The sequence below is a fragment of the Bombina bombina genome, chromosome 1, assembly GCF_027579735.1.
Source record: "Bombina bombina isolate aBomBom1 chromosome 1, aBomBom1.pri, whole genome shotgun sequence".
In the NCBI taxonomy this organism is placed as follows: Eukaryota; Metazoa; Chordata; class Amphibia; order Anura; family Bombinatoridae; genus Bombina; species Bombina bombina.
The window spans coordinates 561,864,959-561,888,829 of NC_069499.1; the positions used below are offsets into that span (position 1 = coordinate 561,864,959).

At 41.1% G+C, this 23,871-nt stretch overlaps 1 protein-coding gene across 1 annotated transcript in view; it reads right to left on the reverse strand.

The window, feature by feature from the left end:
- The window catches only part of LOC128645634 (potassium voltage-gated channel subfamily H member 8-like), a 1,117,245-nt gene that overhangs the window by 473,694 nt on the left and 619,680 nt on the right, over positions 1–23,871 (reverse strand). The window contains exon 4 of the mRNA XM_053698756.1: positions 4,646–4,782. Within this exon, the coding sequence (XP_053554731.1) occupies positions 4,646–4,782 (137 nt within the window). The remainder of the gene's footprint in view (positions 1–4,645; positions 4,783–23,871) is intronic.

Here is a 23,871-nt window from a genome sequence, read left to right on the forward strand (position 1 = left end):
GATGCGTGTGATGAAGCATTGTCCTGCATGAAAATCATGTTTTTCTTGAAGGATGCAGACTTCTTCCTGTACCACTGCTTGAAGAAGGTGTCTTCCAGAAACTGGCAGTAGGACTGGGAGTTGAGCTTGACTCCATCCTCAACCCGAAAAGGCCCCACAAGCTCATCTTTGATGATACCAGCCCAAACCAGTACTCCACCTCCACCTTGCTGGCGTCTGAGTCGGACTGGAGCTCTCTGCCCTTTACCAATCCAGCCACGGGCCCATCCATCTGGCCCATCAAGACTCACTCTCATTTCATCAGTCCATAAAACCTTAGAAAAATCAGTCTTGAGATATTTCTTTGCCCAGTCTTGACGTTTCAGCTTGTGTGTCTTGTTCAGTGGTGGTCGTCTTTCAGCCTTTCTTACCTTGGCCATGTCTCTGAGTATTGCACACCTTGTGCTTTTGGGCACTCCAGTGATGTTGCAGCTCTGAAATATGGCCAAACTGGTGGCAAGTGGCATCTTTGCAGCTGCACGCTTGACTTTTCTCAGTTCATAGGCAGTTATTTTGCGCCTTGCTTTTTCCACACGCTTCTTGCGACCCTGTTGACTATTTTGAATGAAACGCTTGATTGTTCGATGATCACGCTTCAGAAGCTTTGCAATTTTAAGAGTGCTGCATCCCTCTGCAAGATATCTCACTATTTTTGACTTTTCTGAGCCTGTCAAGTCCTTCTTTTGATCCATTTTGCCAAAGGAAAGGAAGTTGCCTAATAATTATGCACACCTGATATAGGGTGTTGATGTCATTAGACCACACCCCTTCTCATTACAGAGATGCACATCACCTAATATGCTTAATTGGTAGTAGGCTTTCGAGCCTATACAGCTTGGAGTAAGACAACATGCATAAAGAGGATGATGTGGTCAAAATACTAATTTGCCTAATAATTCTGCACTCCCTGTATATATATATATATATATATATATATATATATATATATATATATATATATATATATATATATATATATATATATATATATATATATATATATATATATATATATACATATACTCTCACATGCAGTGTTAAGTTGTATCACAGAGAAATCTTCAAGTTGTCTAAAAGCAAATCAGTTTACATTATTTCATTTTATTGTTTAAAAAGATAGATAACACCTTTGCTACAATTTCCCCAGCTTTGCATAACCAACATTGTTATATTAATATACTTTATAACCTCTAAGTTTGCCTGTTTCTAAGACACTGCAGGCCACCCTGACTTCAGTGCTTTTTATTAGCTTTTTAAATCTTGCACAACAGCCAGACAGTGTTTGTTCATGTGTGCCATATAGATAACATTATGCTCACTCCCATGAGCGAGCATAATGCTCATTATTGGCTAATATGCAAGATTTTAAAAAGCACTGAGATAAGGGGTCAGTCTGCAGATGCTTAGAAACAAGGTTATCACAGTGGTAAAAAGTATATTAATATAACAGTGTTATGCAATAATCTGGTAATGGGTAATAAAGGGATTATCTATCTTTTTTTTAAAAAACAGCAATTTTCAAGTAGACTGTGCCTTAAAGAAGAATAGCACAGCGTCAGATAGGAGGAAGAAAAACACCCATTACACATTGGAAGGGGATTTCTATGTTTATATCTATCCACAAAGGCAAACAATCATTTTTCATTTAATAAATGATCACTTGGGTGAGACAAAACAAGATGTTTTACTAACAGAGTTATGAAGGTTAAAAAGAATACATTTTATACCAACTGGCTTCTGTAAAATGTAGCTATTTGCTGCTATTAATAAAAAAAAGGAAGAAGACAAACTATGTGGTTTATTGATGAACTAACAGTGAACAATGTAAACTTTACAATGTAAATCTAAAGTGTATTTAACCCCTTAATGACCGGACCATTTTTCAATTTTCTTACCCTTAATGACAATGGCTATTTTTACATTTCTGCGGTGTTTGTGTTTAGCTGTAATTTTCCTCTTACTCATTTACTGTACCCACACATATTATATACCGTTTTTCTCGCCATTAAATGGACTTTCTAAAGATACCATTATTTTCATCATGTCTTATAATTTACTACAAAAAAAATAATAAAATATGAGGAAAAAATGGAAAAAAACACACTTTTTCTAACTTTGACCCCCAAAATCTGTTACACATCTACAATCACCAAAAAACACCCATGCTAAATAGTTTCTAAATTTTGTCCTGAGTTTAGAAATACCCAATGTTTACATGTTCTTAGCTTTTTTTGCAAGTTATAGGGCCATAAATACAAGTAGCACTTCGCTATTTCCAAACCACTTTTTTTCAAAATTAGCGCTAGTTACATTGGAACCCTGATATCTGTCAGGAATACCTGAATATCCCTTGACATGTATATATTTTTTGTTAGAAGACAACCCAAAGTATTGATCTAGGCACATTTTGGTATATTTTATTCCACCATTTCACCGCCAAATGCGAGCAAATAAAAAAAAAACTTTACATTTTTCACAATTTTAGGTTTCTCACTGAAATTATTTACAAACAGCTTGTGCTATTATGGCACAAATTGTTGTAAAAGCTTCTTTGGGATCCCCTTTGTTCAGAAATAGCAGACTTATATGGCTTTGGCATTGCTTTTTGGTAATTAGAAGGCCGCTAAATGCTGCTGCGCACCACACGTAAATTATGCCCAGCAGTGAAGGGGTTAATTAGGTAGGTTGTAGGGAGCTTGCAGGGTTAATTTTAGCTTTAGGGTAGAGATCAGCCTCCCACCTGACACATCCCACCCCCTGATCCCTCCCAAACAGCTCTCTTCCCTCCCCCACCCCACAAATGTCCCCGCCATCTTAAGTACTGGCAGAAAGTCTGCCAGTACTAAATAAAAGGAGTTTTTTTTTTTATAAAAAAAATAAAATATTTTAGCTGTGATGGACTCCTGCCTTAGCCCCAACCTCCATGATCCCCCCCCCCAGCTCTCTAACCCTCTCCCCTATCTAATTGCGGCCATCTTGGGTACTGGCAGCTGTCTGCCAGTACCCAATTTGCCCAAAAACAAAAGTATTTTTTGCTCTTTTGCTTTTTTTGGGGGTTTTCTGTAGTGTAGCAGCCCCCCACAATACCCCTACCCCCCTCCCCCTCCCAGATCCTTTTATATTATTTAAAAAAAAATCTTTCCCCCCCCCCTCTTCCCTCCTCATTGGTGTCAGTGGCCAGCTAATGCGCGCACGCGCGCCCCCCGCACGCTCCCGGCACCCGGCGTGCACATTGCACTTCTAGGAACCGGATGCCGGGTAGCGATGGGCCGCCCACCCGCCTCCCTGTTGCGCTCCCACCCACCAACGAACCGGCACCATCGCTACCGGTGCAGAGAGGGCCACAGAGTGGCCCTCTCTGCATCGGAGTCTTCTAAAAAGGTATTGCAGGATGCCTCCATATGGAGGCATCACTGCAATACCCTGAGAGCTGCTGGAAGCGATTGCGATCGCTTCCAGCACTCTCTTAGACAACTGACGTACCAGGTACGTCCATTGTCATTAACTACTTGTTAATGCATGACGTACCTGGTACGTCAGTTGTCATTAAGGGGTTAATGACACTGTACCTCTAGGTGACGTCTTGGAGTGCTTATATGACAGTGCCCCTACTCAATTATAATTAAAGTGTATAAAATTATTCAGTTCCATGGGGCTGATTTATCATGGCCTGAATGGGGCCAAATACCTCTTTTTCCCCGGGAGGCTTTAGGCTCGCCGGAAACAAGAGTTAGGAAACAGCAATCTTAAGACCGCTGCTCCTTAACTCGTCTGCCGCCTCTGAGGCTGCGGACATCAATCTGCACGTCACATATGATCGGGTTGATTGACACCCCCTGCTAGCGGAATTGGCCGCAAATCTGCAGGGGGCGGCATTGTACAAGCAGTTTACTAGAACTGCTTGTGCAATGTTAAATGCCGACAGCATATGCTGTTGGTATTCAGCGATGTCTGGCAGACATGATACTCTACAGCATATCATGTCCGCCAGACATCGATAAAACGGCCCCATGTATCAGTATTTGTACCTGGCCAGAGGGTACGTAAATTATTTTGCTGTGAACAGATTCTATACAGATATATTAAATCCATGAGGATTATATTAGCTGAGATACAGTTTGCCAATAGCAACATTTCTCAACTACAGTCCTCAAGTCCCCTAACAAGCTAGATTTAAAGGATTTCCCTTCCTGGTGAATCATTCACAGTGATTCATCTCCTGAGCAGCATAAGAAGGCAAATACTTAAAAGGTGGCTTGTTATGGGTACTTTGATGACTGGCATGGATGCATGGAACAACTTTACCCCCTTGACTGTCAGTAAGCATTGTCTTGCCAGCTAGACTTTAAAAAAGAAAATATTTTGCAAAAAAAAAAAAAAATAGACACAAGGAATTGTACTGCTTGGTGACTGGATTGCCTGGAGTATTATATGTACCCCAACTGATGACAACATCAGATTATGCTTAGTGATAACACTTTGCATACTATTGTGTTTGGCCTTCAATTTACAGTGTGAAAATGTTTATACAAAGTATGATTGGGAAAAAGCAATTGCAGATAGTGTGTCACATTATGTAATGCTGTAACAGACAAGGAATACGTACATTGTTCAGCTTCAGCTTGCTCTTATCCTGTTTCTGCAGGTGCCCAGACAGGTGATAAAGTACTGCTCTGCTCCTCCTGCGGTTGGCATTGAACCCTGGTGGCCTGGTGTCTGTGTGAATTTCCAAGTCGTCCTCTTCTGTTTTTTAAGGAAAATAAATAAAAAGGATCAGCTCTAGAACCAAAGACAAATAGTTATCATATAAATAAATATATATATATAGTATTGATGTCCCTCTCACTCTCTCTCTCTCTCTATATATAAAAATATAAATATATATACATATACACAGGTATACCTCACTCATACAGCGGGTTAGGGACCGGAGCCCCAATGTAAAGTGAAAACCACCTTAAAGTGAAACAAGAGAGTAGTAGCTTTTTTTTTCTTTTTACTTTCAATTGTGTTTAAAAAATAAAACATGTTTGAACTAACATATATTAGGTGTGCAGTATCGCTAAGTTTAGTTTAACACTAGCACAGTACAGTACAGTATTCAATTAGAATTTAATAAAAAACTGTACATCGCGCTAGAAGGGGGTGTCAATCATCCCGATCGTATTGGATCGGGATGATTTCAGTCCACCACCTAAAAAGTGGCAGAGAAGTTAAGGAGCAGCGGTCTTACGACCGCTGCTTCTTAAAGGGACATGAAACCCCAAATTTTACTTTCATGATTCAGATTCAGAATACAATTTTAAACAACTTTTTAATTTACTTCTTTTATTTAATTTGCTTCCTTCTCTTGTTATCCTTTGCTTTGTTTATCTAGGAAAGCTCAGGAGAAGCAAATAACCTAGGTTATACCTGCTGATTGGTCTCTGCATATATATGGCTCACCCATGTGTTCAGTTAGAAACCAGTAGTGCACTGCTGCTCCTTCAACAATGATACCAAGAGAATAAAACAAATTAGATAATAGAAGTAAGTTAAAAGTTGTTTAAAATTGTATTCTCTTTCTGAATAATCAAAGAAAAATTTTGGTGTTTCATGTCCCTTTAACTGCTGTTTCAGGGGGGCCAGAAACTATCGGCATGGAGTGCACTGCAATGTTGTAAATAGACCAAACAGCGCATAACAAAATGGTGCCAGTCGCCTTTCTCGCAATCTCACAATGAGTACAGTACTGTTTCAAATTTCTTGGAGGTTGAACTTCAGCTCCAGATTAGCGCTTTATTACTGAAGCGCTGTAAAGCAAGGTATACTTGTATGTATGACTGTATACTGTATATATATCATATAAACGAAGCACTCACTGGTCTCATCAAGTGATACAAACTTTATTCCATAGTGACGTTTCAGAGTGTTCACCCCTTCATTAGATTTATATATATATATTGTATTTAAATATATAGATATTTATATTGATATTCGTATATCTCTTTGTCTCTATCTATCTATCTATCTATCTATCTATCTATCTATCTATCTATCTATCTATATATCTAGCTATCCATCTAGACAACTTAAACACTGTCCTTTTAAACATCTCTTGTTGAATCTAGCATAGATCAATGGCTTAATAGGTGTCGGATACTCATGGGGCCCCAGATAAGAACATGATACGATTAGTAAGATAATTAGGATGAAAAAAAGTTAATTATTTCTACTGTGGACTACGTTCTTGAGAAAGGTTAGTAATAATTCAGGAGTTCACAGGTATATTTCTCAATTATTAAAAGGCAGCTCTCGACAAGGGAGCAGGAACAAGCAGAGTCTGCACTTCAGCTTCCAACTTCCTCTCATCCTGTGAGCAGACAGCTTCTGTAATTAATCACAAGTAGCTTTTCCACCGTCTTGTCATGTTTTACTTAATAGGATACATGAAACCTGCCCCTGTTCTGCTTTGTGGATAAATTAGACAGAATGTATATACAGTAGCTCCCCACTGCTCAGTCTGCAGTCCCTAGACATTATTACTGCCTGTTACTTCCACCTGGTCCAGAAGGGGACTATTTAATATAGACAAGCAGCAAGAAAGCATCTTAACTTACACACTGCCACAATAGTTATAATCAGAGCATCTTGGGATAGGGTCATTATTATTCATCTATCAGAGCAGGATTTATCAAAGAGATTTTCATAAAATCGCGAGCATAAATCCCCATATGACTGAATCCCCTGATTTATTAATGCGAAGTGTACCTAAAATTGGGCAAGTCCAACTATAAATTCCTCTCACTTCGTTCACGTTCACCAAGGCACACCGGTGCGCTCAATAAAGGCTACATTTGCTAGTCTTAGTCGCATTTCCTAGATTCTGCCTTAGCATTATGCCCAGTTACCAATTTATCACTCAAAAACATTCACACGCAAAGTTTTTCTACAAATACGAGCATTATAGTTCTCCATAGGTATTATGAAGAACAGCATTAGAAATCACTATGTTTTTGATCTTGTGTCATGTTTACATACATTTCTGATTGAGTACTTTCTGATTCTAGCAGGTCTATCTTTTGCTAGATGCATATGCCAAATATAGAATGTAAAATTGCCCCCCAAACATTGTAAATTAAATTGTATTAAGATTTTGAATGTGTTACGGTTATATTGGGTCATTTTTATAACAAAGTTAAAGTAAAAATGTATTGCGGTAACTCACCAAAATGAATGCACAAATTTTCCCCATGTAAAACACAACTGTTATAGATTACTTGAAGAGCGCAAAAAATACAACCTAAAAAAACAAGGGTTTTGAAACGATAAATCAGGAGAACTTGCCTTGTTTGCGTGGAGAAAACAGAATTTATGCTTACCTGATAAATTACTTTCTCTTACGGTGTATCCAGTCCACGGATTCATCCTTACTTGTGGGATATTCTCATTCCCTACAGGAAGTGGCAAAGAGAGCACACAGCAGAGCTGTCCATATAGCTCCCCCTCAGGCTCCGCCCCCCCCAGTCATTTGACCGACGGTTAGGAGAAAAAGGAGAAACCATAGGGTGCAGTGGTGACTGTAGTTTTACAAAAATAAATTTGAACCTGACTTAATTGCCAGGGCGGGCCGTGGACTGGATACACCGTAAGAGAAAGTAATTTATCAGGTAAGCATAAATTCTGTTTTCTCTTACATGGTGTATCCGGTCCACGGATTCATCCTTACTTGTGGGATACCAATACCAAAGCTTTAGGACACGGATGAAGGGAGGGAACAAGACAGGTAACCTAAACGGAAGACACCACTGCTTGCAAAACCTTTCTCCCAAAAATAGCCTCCGAAGAAGCATTGAATTTGTAAAATTTGGCAAAAGTATGCAGTGAAGACCAAGTCGCTACCTTACAAATCTGTTCAACAGAAGCCTCATTCTTGAAAGCCCATGTGGAAGCCACAGCTCTGGTGGAATGAGCGGTAATCCGTTCAGGAGGCTGCTGTCCAGCAGTCTCATATGCCAATCGGATGATGCTTTTCAGCCAGAAGGAAAGAGAGGTAGTAGTCACTTTTTGACCTCTCCTCTTACCAGAATAGACAACAAACAAGGATGATGTTTGTCTGAAATCTTTAGTTGCTTTTAAATAGAATTTTAAAGCACGAACCACATCAAGATTGTGTAACAGTCGTTCCTTCTTAGAAACTGGATTAGGGCACACAGAAGGAACAATGATTTCCTGGTTAATATTCTTATTAGAAACCACTTTTGGAAGGAAACCAGGTTTGGTACGCAAAACAACCTTATCTGCATGGAACACCAGATAGGGTGAATTACACTGCAAAGCAGACAATTCTGAAACTCTTCGAGCAGAAGAAATAGCTACCAAAAACAAAACTTTCCAAGATAATTGTAACAACCTTCCTATGCAATTTAGGGTTAATTTCTTGCCTCTCTTTCAATTCACTATCCTTTATAAGGCATGCCCTCACCTTATACCTTTGCTTGGTATTAAGGATTTCCACCTGCTATACTAGCCTATCAGCTCTTGCTGACATTTGGGACTCAGCCTAATCCAGTTCCTGACAGAGATTCTCTGAACTAGCTACCTTGCTCAACTATCACCATTACCTGCTGTATCTAACTACCTCAGGACTTCCCCTGTGATCCTCTCTCCTCTCGGCTCCACCGGACCGCATCGGAGCATCAGCTGACAGGCGGGTGACGTCACCGACGGCCGCTCCGTTCATCTCCGCTCACGCCACGCTACTGTCTCCCATACCGGCTGCCTTCCGCTGTTTGGAACAACTCTGCAGAGCATATACCTTATTCCTCACTTACAGTTTGACATCCTCACATATCCTTATTCCACGCTTGGTAAGCGAACTTTGATCCAGTATATTTCAGTTACAAACTTATATTTGAATTCATATATATAATAACTCCTTGCTTAATATTGTTTTTACTTAAGTTTCTACCAATTCTCTTTTTATATAACATAATCAATGTTTGCTGTTAGCCACAGTATTTTACAGACACAAATACTGAGCTAACAATTAACTATAACAACTTATCCTGTTAATATCATATAGATACAAGACATTGCCTATATGAAAACAATTGGGATTACATATCTAACTTTGACTACATGTTTCTTAGTGAACTTTACACTTTGCAATTATTAATACTGACATTTGTATGTCTGGATTGTTACAATAATAACTTAATATCTATGGAATGTAAAGGTTCAAACGGAACCCCTTGAAGAACTGAAAGAACTAAATTGAGACTCCATGGAGGAGCTACAGGTTTACAGACAGGCTTGATTCTAACTAGAGCCTGTGCAAACGCCTGAACGTCTGGTACTGCTGCCAGACGCTTGTGTAACAGGATAGACAGAGCAGATATCTGTCCCTTTAAGGAACTAGCTGACAATCCCTTCTCCAATCCTTCTTGGAGAAAAGACAATATCCTTGGAATCCTAATCTTACTCCACGAGTAACCCTTGGATTCACACCAACAAATATATTTCCGCCATATCTTATGGTAAATTTTCCTGGTGACAGGCTTTCTGGCCTGGATCAGAGTATCTATAACTGATTCAGAGAACCCACGCTTAGCTAGAATTAAGTGTTCAATCTCCAAGCAGTCAGTTGCAGAGAAACTAGATTTGGATGCTTGAATGGACCCTGTATTAGAAGATCCTGCCTCGATGGCAGCTTCCATAGTGGAACTGATGACATGTCCACTAGGTCTGCATACCAAGTCCTGCGTGGCCACGCAGGCGCTATCAGAATTACCGAAGCCTTCTCCTGTTTGATTCTGGCTATTAGCCGAGGGAGAAAAGGAAACGGTGGAAAGACATAAGCTAGACTGAAGGACCAAGGCGCTACTAGAGCATCTATCAATGCCGCCTTGGGGTCCCTGGACCTGGATCGGTAAAGGGGAAGTTTGGTGTTCTGACTGGACGCCATCAGATCCAATTCTGGAATGCCCCATAGCTGGGTCAGCTGAGCAAAAACCTCCGGGTGGAGGTCTGACGACTCAGAAAATCCGCCTCCCAGTTGTCTACTCCTGGGATGTGAATTGCAGATAGGTGGCAGGAGTGATCCTCCGCCCATTTGATGATCTTGGTTACTTCCTTCATCGCTAGGGAACTCTTTGTTCCTCCCTGATGATTGATGTATGTTACAGTCGTGATGTTGTCTGACTGAAATCTGATGAATTTGGCCTCCGCTAGTTGAGGCCATGCCTGGAGCGTGTTGAATATCGCTCTCAGTTCCAAAAAGTTTATCGGGAGAAGAGATTCTTCCCGAGACCATAGGCCCTGAGCTTTCAGGGAGTCCCAGACCACACCCCAGCCTAACATACTGGCATCGGTCGTGACAATGATCCACTCCGGTCTGCGTAAGCACATTCCCTGAGACAGGTGATCCTGAGACAACCACCAGAGAAGAGAATCTCTGGTTTTCTGGTCCATTTGTATTTGAGGAGACAAATCTGCATAATCCCCATTCCACTGTTTGAGCATGCACAGTTGCAGTGGTCTGAGATGAATTTGGGCAAAAGGGACAACGTCCATTGCCGCAACCATTAATCCGATTACCTCCATGCACTGAGCTACAGAAGGCCGAGGAATGGAATGAAGAACTCGGCAAGTAGTTAAAAGCTTTGACTTCCTGACCTCTGTCAGAAATATTTTCATTTCTACCGAGTCTATGAGTGTTCCCAGGTTGTGAGCGGGGACAGAGAACTTTTTTCTATGTTCACCTTCCACCCGTTAGACCTTAGAAAGGCCAGAACAATGTCCGTATGAACCTTGGCTCTGTGAAAAGACGACGCCTGTATTAAGATGTCGTCTAGGTAAGGTGCTACTGCAATGCCCTGCGGTCTTAGTACCGATAGAAGGGACCCTAGCACCTTTGTGAAAATTCTGGGAGCGGTGGCCAACCCGAAAGGAAGGGCCATGAACTGGTAATGCGTGTCCAGAAAGGCGAACCTTAGGAACTGATGATGATCTTTGTGGATAGGAATATGTAGGTACGCATCCTTTAGATCCATGGTAGTCATATATTGACCTTCCTGGATCATCGGTAAGATTGTCCGAATGGTTTCCATTTTGAATGATGGAACTCTGAGGAATTTGTTTAGAATTTTTAGATCCAGGATTGGCCTGAAAGTTCCTTCCTTTTTGGGAACTACAAACAGGTTTGAGTAAAAGCCCAGTCCTTGTTCTGAAATTGGAACTGGGTGTATCACTCCCATCTTTAGAAGATCTTCTACACAGCGTAAGAACGCCTGTTTCTTTGTCTGGTCTGAAGACAAACGATAAATGTGGAACCTTCCCCTTGGAGGAGAGTCCTTGAATTCTAGAAGATACCCCTGAGTAACAATTTCTAATGCCCAGGGATCTGGAACATCTCTTGCCCAAGCCTGAGCAAAGAGAGAAAGTCTGCCCCCTACTAGATCCGGTCCCGGATCAGGGGCTACCCCTTCATGCTGTCTTAGTAGCAGCCGCAGGCTTCTTGGCCCTTGTTCCAGCCCTGCAAAGGCTTCCAGGTTGCTTTGGGTTGAGAAGCATTACCCTCTTGCTTTGCGGTTGCAGAGGTTGAAGCAGGTCCGCTCCTGAAGTTGCGAAAGGAGCGAAAATTAGCCTTGTTTTTGGCCTTAAACGGTCTATCTTGTGGAAGGGCATGGCCCTTTCCCCCAGTGATATCCGAAATAATTTCTTTCAACTCTGGGCCGAATAAGGTCTTTCCCTTGAAAGGAATATTTAGTAATTTTGTTTTGGACGACACGTCAGCCGACCACGATTTGAGCCAAAGCGCTCTTCGCGCCATAATGGCAAAACCAGAATTTTTCGCCGCTAACTTAGCTAATTGTAAAGCGGCATCTGTGATAAAAGAATTAGCCAGCTTTAGAGCATGAATTCTATCCATGACTTCGTCATATGAAGTCTCCCTCTGGAGCGACTCCTCCAGCGCCTCAAACCAAAAATCCGCTGCAGTAGTTACAGGAATAATGCAGGCAATCGGTTGAAGAAGGAAACCTTGTTGAACAAATATTTTCTTTAGTAAACCTTCTAATTTTTTATCCATAGGATCTTTGAAAGCACAACTGTCTTCTATTGGTATGGTTGTGCGCTTGGCTAGTGTTGAAACTGCTCCCTCTACCTTAGGGACCATCTGCCACGCGTCCCGCCTGGGGTCAGTTATGGGGAACATTTTCTTAAAGATAGGGGGGGGGAACAAAAGGTACACCTGGTCTCTCCCACTCCCTAGTCACAATATCCACCACCCTCTTCGGGATCGGAAACGCATCAGTGTATACAGGGACTTCTAGAAACTTGTCCATTTTACACAATTTTTCTGGGACCACCATGGGGTCACAATCATCCAGCGTAGCTAAAACCTCCTTAAGCAGTACGCGGAGGTGTTCCAGCTTAAATTTAAACGCTAAGGAATCTGATTCTGCCCGCTGAGAAACCTTTCCTGTGTCAGAAATTTCTCCCTCGGACAGTACATCTCTCACTGCCACTTCAGAGTGTTGTGAGGGTACAACAGATAAATCATCCAAAACTTCTGATTGCTCATCCTCTGTTCTTAAAACTGAGCTATCACACTTTTTTGGAAAAACTGGCAGTTTGGATAGAAATGCTGCAAGGGAATTATCCATGACTGCTGCTAATTGTTGTAATGTAATAGGGGCCAATGCGCTAGAGGTACTAGGCATCGCTTGCGCGGGCGTAACTGGTGTTGACACATGGGGAGAGGAAGGAGGACTATCCTCGTTACCTTCCGTTAAAGAATCATCTTGGGCTACATTTTTAAGTGTCACTGCATGGTCTTTAAAATGTTTAGATACCTTAGCACACTTTAAACACAAATGTAAAGGGGGTACCACCATGGCTATTAAACACATAGAACACGGTCTATCTGTAGGCTCAGACATGTTAAATAGACTTAGACAGCACTCAAATACAGTAAAACACAATTTTTGAAAAAACGGTACTGTGCCTTTAAATAATAAAAAGTGCACACTTTTTTACTAAATCTCCAAAATTCATCCAATCTTTATGAAATTTTCACCATATGATCCTAATGCTTTGAAATGATTGCACAGTACATTTCAAGTCAATTAACCCCTTACTGCCCAAACCGGAGCCAATTAAAGCTGGCAACCGGTTAGCAAACTACAGCACCATGCCACAGCCTCTGCTGTGGCCCTACCTTCCTTGGGGATTAGTTTTGACCAAAAATAAGCCTCTCTGAAGTCCTCAAGTAATCTCTGGACTCTTCACATGGAGCTGCATGAAGCTGTCTGAAAAATCAACTGCGCAACTGAGGTGCGAATTTCAGGCCCCCTCCCTCTTCACTCTGGAGTTGTGGGGCCTTCCCAAGCCAAAATAGGTGTCTAATTATATGCCATGGGGAATAAACCCCAAAAAAGTGTTTTAAATGTAATATAAACTTGTATAAATATCAGATTTTTGTAAAAAAATAATTGATTGCCCCTTAACAGTGTCCACCAGTGTTTTGAGCCTTTTCAAATAAGCCTTCCTTCTATACTAAGTCTCAGAATATGGCTTACCTTTCCCACATGGGGATTCTTGTCAGTCTTCTAGCATTACTAAGTCTTGACTAGAAAAAATGACTGAAACATACCTTAAAGCAGTTAAGCCTGCAAACTGTTCCCCCCAACTGAAGTTTTCTGGTACTCAACAGTCCTGTGTGGGAACAGCAATGGATTTTAGTTACAACATGCTAAAATCGTTTTCCTCTCAGCAGAAATCTTCATCACTTTCTGCCACAGAGTAAATAGTACAAACCGGCACTATTTTAAAATAACAAACTTTTGATTGAAGAAATAAAAACAGAATTTATGCTTACCTGATAAATTACTTTCTCCAACGGTGTGTCCGGTCCACGGCGTCATCCTTACTTGTGGGATATTCTCTTCCCCAACAGGAAATGGCAAAGAGTCCCAGCAAAGCTGGTCACATGATCCCTCCTAGGCTCCGCCCACCCCAGTCATTCGACCGACGGACAGGAGGAAATATATATAGGAGAAACCATATGATACCGTGGTGACTGTAGTTAGAGAAAATAATTCATCAGACCTGATTAAAAAACCAGGGCGGGCCATGGACCGGACACACCGTTGGAGAAAGTAATTTATCAGGTAAGCATAAATTCTGTTTTCTCCAACATTGGTGTGTCCGGTCCACGGCGTCATCCTTACTTGTGGGAACCAATACCAAAGCTTTAGGACACGGATGAAGGGAGGGAGCAAATCAGGTCACCTAAATGGAAGGCACCACGGCTTACAAAACCTTTCTCCCAAAAATAGCCTCCGAAGAAGCAAAAGTATCAAATTTGTAAAATTTGGCAAAAGTGTGCAGTGAAGACCAAGTCGCTGCCTTACATATCTGGTCAACAGAAGCCTCGTTCTTGAAGGCCCATGTGGAAGCCACAGCCCTAGTGGAGTGAGCTGTGATTCTTTCAGGAGGCTGCCGTCCGGCAGTCTCATAAGCCAATCGGATAATGCTTTTAAGCCAAAAGGAAAGAGAGGTAGAAGTCGCTTTTTGACCTCTCCTTTTACCAGAATAAACAACAAACAAGGAAGATGTTTGTCTGAAATCTTTAGTAGCCTCTAAATAGAATTTTAGAGCACGGACTACGTCCAAATTGTGTAACAAACGTTCCTTCTTTGAAACTGGATTCGGACACAAAGAAGGTACAACTATCTCCTGGTTAATATTTTTGTTGGAAACAACTTTCGGAAGAAAACCAGGCTTAGTACGCAAAACCACCTTATCTGCATGGAACACCAGATAGGGCGGAGAACACTGCAGAGCAGATAACTCTGAAACTCTTCTAGCAGAAGAAATTGCAACCAAAAACAAAACTTTCCAAGATAATAACTTAATATCTACGGAATGTAAGGGTTCAAACGGAACCCCTTGAAGAATTGAAAGAACTAGATTTAGACTCCAGGGAGGAGTCAAAGGTCTGTAAACAGGCTTGATCCTAACCAGAGCCTGAACAAATGCTTGAACATCTGGCACAGCTGCCAGACTTTTGTGAAGTAAAACAGATAAAGCAGAGATCTGTCCCTTCAGAGAACTTGCAGATAATCCTTTCTCCAAACCTTCTTGTAGAAAGGATAGAATCTTAGGAATTTTTATCTTGTTCCATGGGAATCCTTTAGATTCACACCAACAGATGTATTTTTTCCATATTTTATGGTAAATTTTTCTAGTTACAGGCTTTCTAGCCTGAATCAGAGTATCTATTACAGAATCTGAAAACCCACGCTTTGATAAAATCAAGCGTTCAATCTCCAAGCCGTCAGTTGGAGGGAAACCAGATTCGGATGTTCGAATGGACCCTGAACAAGAAGGTCCTGTCTCAAAGGTAGCTTCCATGGTGGAGCCGATGACATATTCACCAGGTCTGCATACCAAGTCCTGCGTGGCCACGCAGGAGCTATCAAGATCACCGATGCCCTCTCCTGATTGATCCTGGCTACCAGCCTGGGGATGAGAGGAAACGGTGGGAATACATAAGCTAGGTTGAAGGTCCAAGGTGCTACTAGTGCATCTACTAGGGTCGCCTTGGGATCCCTGGATCTGGACCTGTAGCAAGGAACCTTGAAGTTCTGACGAGACGCCATCAGATCCATGTCTGGAATGCCCCATAATTGAGTTATTTGGGCAAAGATTTCCGGATGGAGTTCCCACTCCCCCGGATGGAATGTCTGACGACTCAGAAAATCTGCTTCCCAATTTTCCACTCCTGGGATGTGGATCGCAGACAAGTGGCAGGAGTGATCCTCCGCCCATTGAATTATCTTGGTCACTTCTTTCATCGCCAGGGAAGTCCTTGTTCCCCCCTGATGATTGATATATGCAACGGTCGTCATGTTGTCTGACTGAAACCTTATGAATTTGGCCTTTGCTAGTTGAGGCCAAGCTCTGAGAGCATTGAATATCGCTCTCAGTTCCAGAATGTTTATCGGGAGAAGAGACTCTTCCCGAGACCATAGACCCTGAGCTTTCAGGGATTCCCAGACCGCGCCCCAGCCCACTAGGCTGGCGTCGGTCGTGACAATGACCCACTCTGGTCTGCGGAAGCTCATTCCCTGTGACAGATTGTCCAGGGTCAGCCACCAACGGAGTGAATCTCTGGTCTTTTGATCTACTTGAATCGTCGGAGACAAGTCTGTATAATCCCCATTCCACTGTCTGAGCATGCACAGTTGTAATGGTCTTAGATGAATTCGTGCAAAAGGAACTATGTCTATTGTTGCAACCATCAATCCTATTACTTCCATGCACTGCGCTATGGAAGGACGAGGAACAGAATGAAGTACTTGACAAGAGCTTAGAAGTTTTGATTTTCTGACCTCTGTCAGAAAAATCCTCATTTCTAAGGAATCTATTATTGTTCCCAAGAAGGGAACTCTTGTTGACGGGGACAGAGAACTTTTTTCTTTGTTCACTTTCCATCCGTGAGATCTGAGAAAGGCTAGGACGATGTCCGTATGAGCCTTTGCTTTTGACAGGGACGACGCTTGAATCAGGATGTCGTCCAAGTAAGGTACTACTGCAATGCCCCTTGGTCTTAGAACCGCTAGAAGGGACCCTAGTACCTTTGTGAAAATCCTTGGAGCAGTGGCTAATCCAAATGGAAGTGCCATAAACTGGTAATGCTTGTCCAGAAAAGCGAACCTTAGGAACTGATGATGTTCCTTGTGGATTGGAATATGTAGGTACGCATCCTTTAAATCCACGGTAGTCATAAATTGATTTTCCTGGATAGTAGGTAGGATCGTTCGAATAGTTTCCATTTTTAACGATGGTACCCTGAGAAATTTGTTTAGGATCTTTAGATCCAAAATTGGTCTGAATGTTCCCTCTTTTTTGGGAACTATGAACAGATTGGAATAAAATCCCATTCCTTGTTCTCTTATTGGAACTGGATGTATCACTCCCATCTTTAACAGGTCTTCTACACAATGTAAGAATGCCTGTCTCTTTATTTGGTTTGAAGATAATTGAGACCTGTGGAACCTTCCCCTTGGGGGTAGTTCCTTGAATTCCAGGAGATAACCTTGAGAAACTATTTCTAGCGCCCAAGGATCCTGAACATCTCTTGCCCAAGCCTGAGCAAAGAGAGAAAGTCTGCCCCCCACTAGATCCGGTCACGGATCGGGGGCTATCCCTTCATGCTGTTTTGGTAGCAGTGGTAGGCTTCTTGGCCTGCTTACCCTTGTTCCAGCCTTGCATTGGTTTCCAGGCTGGTTTGGGTTGTGAAGTATTACCCTCTTGCTTAGAGGATACAGAATTAGAGACTGGTCCGTTTCTGCGAAAGGGACGAAAATTAGGCTTATTATTAGCCTTAAAAGACCTATCCTGTGGGAGGGCGTGGCCCTTTCCCCCAGTGATGTCTGAAATAATCTCTTTCAAATCAGGTCCAAATAATGTTTTACCTTTGAAAGGAATGTTAAGCAATTTTGTCTTGGAAGACACATCCGCTGACCAAGACTTTAGCCAAAGCACTCTGCGCGCCACGACAGCAAACCCTGAATTTTTCGCCGCTAATCTAGCTAATTGCAAAGCGGCATCTAAAACAAAAGAGTTAGCCAATTTAAGTGCTTGAACTCTGTCCATAACCTCCTCATACGAAGATTCTTTACTGAGCGATTTTTCTAGTTCCTCGAACCAGAAACACGCTGCCATAGTGACAGGAACAATGCATGAAATTGGTTGTAGAAGGTAACCTTGCTGTACAAAAATCTTTTTAAGCAAACCCTCTAATTTCTTATCCATAGGATCTTTGAAAGCACAACTATCTTCGATAGGAATAGTAGTGCGTTTGTTTAGAGTAGAAACCGCCCCCTCGACCTTGGGGACTGTCTGCCATAAGTCCTTTCTGGGGTCGACTATAGGAAATAATTTCTTAAATATAGGGGGGGGGGGGACAAAAGGTATGCCGGGCCTTTCCCACTCTTTATTTACTATGTCCGCCACCCGCTTGGGTATAGGAAAAGCGTCGGGGGGCACCGGAACCTCTAGGAACTTGTCCATCTTACATAATTTCTCTGGAATGACCAAATTGTCACAATCATCCAGAGTAGATAACACCTCCTTAAGCAGTGCGCGGAGATGTTCTAATTTAAATTTAAATGTCACAACATCAGGTTCAGCTTGATGAGAAATTTTTCCTGAATCTGAAATTTCTCCATCAGACAAAACCTCCCTCATGGCCCCTTGAGATTGGTGTGAGGGTATGTCAGAACAGTTATCATCAGCGTCCTCTTGCTCTTCAGTGTTTAAAACAGAGCAATCACGCTTTCTCTGATAAGTAGGCATTTTGGATAAAAGATTTGCTATGGAGTTATCCATTACAGCCGTTAATTGTTGCATGGTAATAAGTATTGGCGCACTAGATGTACTAGGGGCCTCCTGTGTGGGCATAACTGGTGTAGACACAGTAGGGGATGATGTAGTATCATGTTTACTCCCCTCATTTGAGGAATCATCTTGGGCAATATCATTATCTGTTGCATTACTGTCCTTACTTTGTTTGGACACTATGGCACAATTATCACATAAATTTAAATGGGGAGACACATTGGCTTTCATACATATAGAACATAGCTTATCTGATGGTACAGACATGTTAAACAGGCTTAAACTTGTCAACAAAGCACAAAAAACGTTTTAAAATAAAACCGTTACTGTCACTTTAAATTTCAAACTGAAAACACTTTATTACTGAATATGTGAAAAAGTATGAAGGAATTGTTCAAAATTCACCAAAATTTCACCACAGTGTCTTAAAGCATTAAAAGTATTGCACACCAAATTTCAGAGCTTTAACCCTTAAATTAACGGAACCGGAGCCGTTTTTTACATTTAACCCCTATACAGTCCCAGAATGAGGCTCTGTCTATAACTAGAAAGGCCCCCATCTGAAAAAGGTGTCCAACACAGTGCCTGCCGTTTTTCTAAACGTTCCCCAAGATTATAATACCAATAATTAGTTAGAATCTGCATAATATGCCTAGTAAAGCAATTGTTTTAGCCCAGAAAAATGTCTACCAGTTTTTAAGCCCTTTTTGAAGCCCTTTATTCTTTTATGTTTAACTAAGAAAATGGCTTACCGGTCCCCATGAGGGGAAATGACAGCCTTCCAGCATTACATGGTCTTGTTAGAAATATGGCTAGTCATACCTTAAGCAGAAAAGACTGCTAACTGTTTCCCCCAACTGAAGTTACTTCATCTCAACAGTCCTGTGTGGAAACAGCAATCGATTTTAGTTACTGTCTGCTAAAAATCATCTTCCTCTTACAAACAGAAATCTTCATCCTTTTCTGTTTCAGAGTAAATAGTACATACCAGCACTATTTTAAAATAACAAACACTTGATAGAAGAATAAAACTACAAAAAACTCTTAACCATCTCCGTGGAGATGTTGCCTGTGCAACGGCAAAGAGAATGACTGGGGTGGGCGGAGCCTAGGAGGGATCATGTGACCAGCTTTGCTGGGACTCTTTGCCATTTCCTGTTGGGGAAGAGAATATCCCACAAGTAAGGATGACGCCGTGGACCGGACACACCAATGTTGGAGAAAACTACAAATCTAACACCACATTCACTTTACCCTCCCGTGGAGATGCTACTTGTTAGAGCGGCAAAGAGAATGACTGGGGGGGCGGAGCCTGAGGGGGAGCTATATGGACAGCTCTGCTGTGTGCTCTCTTTGCCACTTCCTGTAGGGAATGAGAATATCCCACAAGTAAGGATGAATCCGTGGACTGGATACACCATGTAAGAGAAATTTATAATAATTCACCCCAGCTCTCCTTCCAAACAGCGCAAATTATTATGTGCAATTATTTTATAAATTTGTGCGCACTGGTGTGGCTCCCCAAGGGTGAGCTGTAGAGATCTTGGAGGAGAATACAAAGGAGAATTCTCCTAGCTGTTGATAAATCTAGCCCTTATGTAGGGGAAACACTGGTACCAATGTTTTCTACAGTATTAGCTCAATGGGCAGATCATTTGTGTGTGACCCTTCTGCATTGAGATGACTCCATATTACAGATGGTGTAATACACAACATAAATGTTGAAAAAATTTAAAATTTACAGTGGCATAGCAATATTTCCCAAGATACTGTGTCAGCATTATATTTTAATTTCAAAAAATAGGAAAAGCTATTTTTAGGTATCTGTCATGATAGAGGTTTCCTTATTTTTCTTTTACTTCCTATGAGTGAAAACCTATGTGCATTAGTGCTTCCAGTAATAGCAAATGTACCTTTGTTGATAACTAGATATGTGCAATTCGTTTCGGTTCGATACGGAAATTAGGAAAATTCGGAAAATTCGGCGATTCAGATCGAACCGAATTTCCGAATTAAAATACTGCCGAATTTCGCGAATAAATCCGAATTACTTCGGATTTATTCGGTAAATTCGGATGGCCATGGATTACACTAGTATTGTACAGTATATTAGGTTATATCACTCTGCTATGGGTTACACCTAATATACAGTACATAATACTAGTCTAATCCCACCTAACACTTACCGAAATTCCGAATTTCCGAATAGAACCGAATCCAGCCGAATTTCTTCGAATCCGAATGAATCCGAAACGAATCCGAAACGAATCGATTCAAAATTTTCCGAATTCGAATCGATCCGAACAGAATTTCGAAAAATTCCGAACCGAACCAAATTTTTTCCCCATGCACATGTCAATTGATAACATTCCTATATAAATGAACATTGAAGCCACACATGTTTACATCCAGATGGTTTACTAAGGTACTTTAGATACATTGATATATATATTGCTAATAAAACATTTCATATTAAATGGACACTAAAGCCATTTTTTCTTTGTTTCATTTAAAAAAGGACATTTTAACTTGCACATTCTTGCATGTGAGCGTCTTTGTGCGTGTCTGTGTGTGGGACTGTGTGAGTAAGAAAGTATGAGTGTGTAAGTAAGAGTGTGTGAGACTAAGAGTGGGAATGTGTGATATTGTTTGAGAATAAGAGTGGGTGTAGTATGTATGTATGAATATATATATATATATATATATATATATATATATATATATATATATGTATACAGTATATATAGTATATATATATATATATTTAATGTCAAATAGCCGGTGGCCCAGCACTCCAACCTTAGTGCCCAAATAGTGACCTGGGTCAATCCCCAGGATTCAGATTCAAAACTTAGTAGTAAAGGAGGGCACTCACAGGATTTGAAATAGTCAATAAAGTTTATTACAAATACATCAAGCGTTATGCGTGAACTGTTATGGTCGACGTTTTGGCTCTTTCAGTGAGCCTTCTTCAAGACTAATTTTAAATTTTAATCCGGCTAACCAGCCGTGCTCCCAACGGAGTATGGAAGACAGAAGAAGGCTCACTGAAAGAGCCGAAACGTTGACCATGACAGTTCACGCATAATGCTTTCAGTATTTGTAATAAACTTTATTGACTATTTCAAATCCTGTGAGTGACCTCCTTTACTATTAAGTTTTATATATATATATATATATATATATATATATATATATATATATATATATATATATATATATATATATACAGTATATATATATATATATATATATATATATATATACAGTATATATATATATATATATATATATATATACACATACATACATACACCCACACACACACACCCTATTTAGCCAAAAGTATGTGGACACCGCTACTAACTACGAAATTATTGAGTTCAGGTGTTTCAGCCGCACCCATCCATTGCTAACAGGCGCATAAAATCCAGCACATACACATGGAATCTACATAGACAAACATTGGAAGTACAATGAGTTGCACTGAAGAGCACAGTGATTTTAAATTTGGCCTCATAGGATGAAACCTTTGCCACAAGACAGGTCATGAAATTTCTGCCCCACTAGATCTGCCCCAGTGCCAGAGGCATAGCTAGAAACCACAGAGCCAGAGAAAGAATCCTTGAAAGCCCCCCCCCCCATATATACACACATAGGGGTGGATTTACCAAGCAGCCAATGCTGCTATCTACCCCCATACTTTCCTGTTCACCGGAAATGTAAGTTAAGAAGCAGTGGTTTCCAGCCCAATCGGATATGATTGGCCGCAAATGTGCAGGGGGCGGCATTGCACAAGCATTTCACAAGAAATGCTTGTGCAATGATAAATGCTGACAGCGTATGCTACAGCGGATCATGTCCGCCCCGCACATTGATAAATCTACATCATAGACTCTTACATACACACACACACATACATACAGATACATATATACATACACAAACATTCTCACACAGAAACACTCAGACACACACAAAAATTCTCACAACACAGAAACATTCCCTCACTCTCAGACACACATACATAGAAACACTTAGACACACACACAAACACACTCAAAAACATTCACACACAAAGAAAAACACTCAGACACACACAAAAACTCTCATATATACATACACAAACATTCTCACACAGAAACACTCAGACACACACAAAAATTCTCACAACACAGAAACACTCCCTCTCTCTCAGACACACACACATAGAAACACTCAGACACACACACAAACACAGAAATACTGACACACTGAAAAACACTCACACACAAACATTCTCAGATCAAAACACTTAGACACACACACAAAAACGTGCATATAAAATAATAGTTATAATAACTACACCTACTGAACAACAAAATGGCACGCACACACTCTTACTCTGACATGCTCTTACTCCCCCACGCACATACACACTCACTCTCACACTAATTAATTCAAACACTCTTGAACACTCTTACACACTACACACACTGTCATTCTCAAAAACTCTCACACATTCCCTCTCTCTTACAGGCCCATTTATCAAAGGTCTTGCGGACCTGATCCGACACTGCGGATCAGGTCCGCAAGACCTCGCTAAATGCGGAGAGCAATACGCTCTCCGCATTTAACATTGCACCAGCAGCTCACAAGAGCTGCTGGTGCAACGCCGCCCCCTGCTGACTCGCGGCCAATCGGCCGCCAGCAGGGAGCTGTCAATCAACCCGATCGTATTCGATCGGGTTGATGTCTGGCGATTCCTGTCCGCCTGTTCAGAGCAGGCGGACAGGGTTATGGAGCAGCGGTCTTTTGACCGCTGCTTCATAAGTTGTGTTTCTGGCGAGTCTGAAGACTCGCCAGAAACACGGCCCTTCAAGCTCCATACGGAGCTTGATAAATGGGCCTGTATGTCTCCCACTCTTACTTACACGCTCCTACTTTCTTACTTGCACACACTCTCTCAGTAACACACACAGACACACACAATGCTTGATACAAAAATTATGTCTATCTAAGAGAAAAAAAAGTTTGGAAAAATGATGTATTCAGGGCCAGATGACGAGTGGAGCCAATATTTGCGCGCTAACGATAAGGGGTTTATCGCTGGGGTTTATGCTTGTTGGGTTGACTGCTGGTATTACGAGTTGAAGTAAATGCGAACGCTTGAGCGCAATTGTGATTCACGCTAGAATGATTACCGCATCCTCAGAGCTCTGGTTAACTGTTTCTCAAATCTAAAAAGTGTCACAAAACACCACCTAATAAAAATTATTCTAAAAACAAATTGCACACAAGTTATAAGGGCTCAAAAATATGAGATCTCATGTGTTAAAAAAAGTCAGACAAAGGGCTTTAACATAGACATACATACATATTCATCTCTAAAAATGTATATGTATGTATATTTAAATATATATATATATACAGTATATACTGTATATATATATATACATGAAA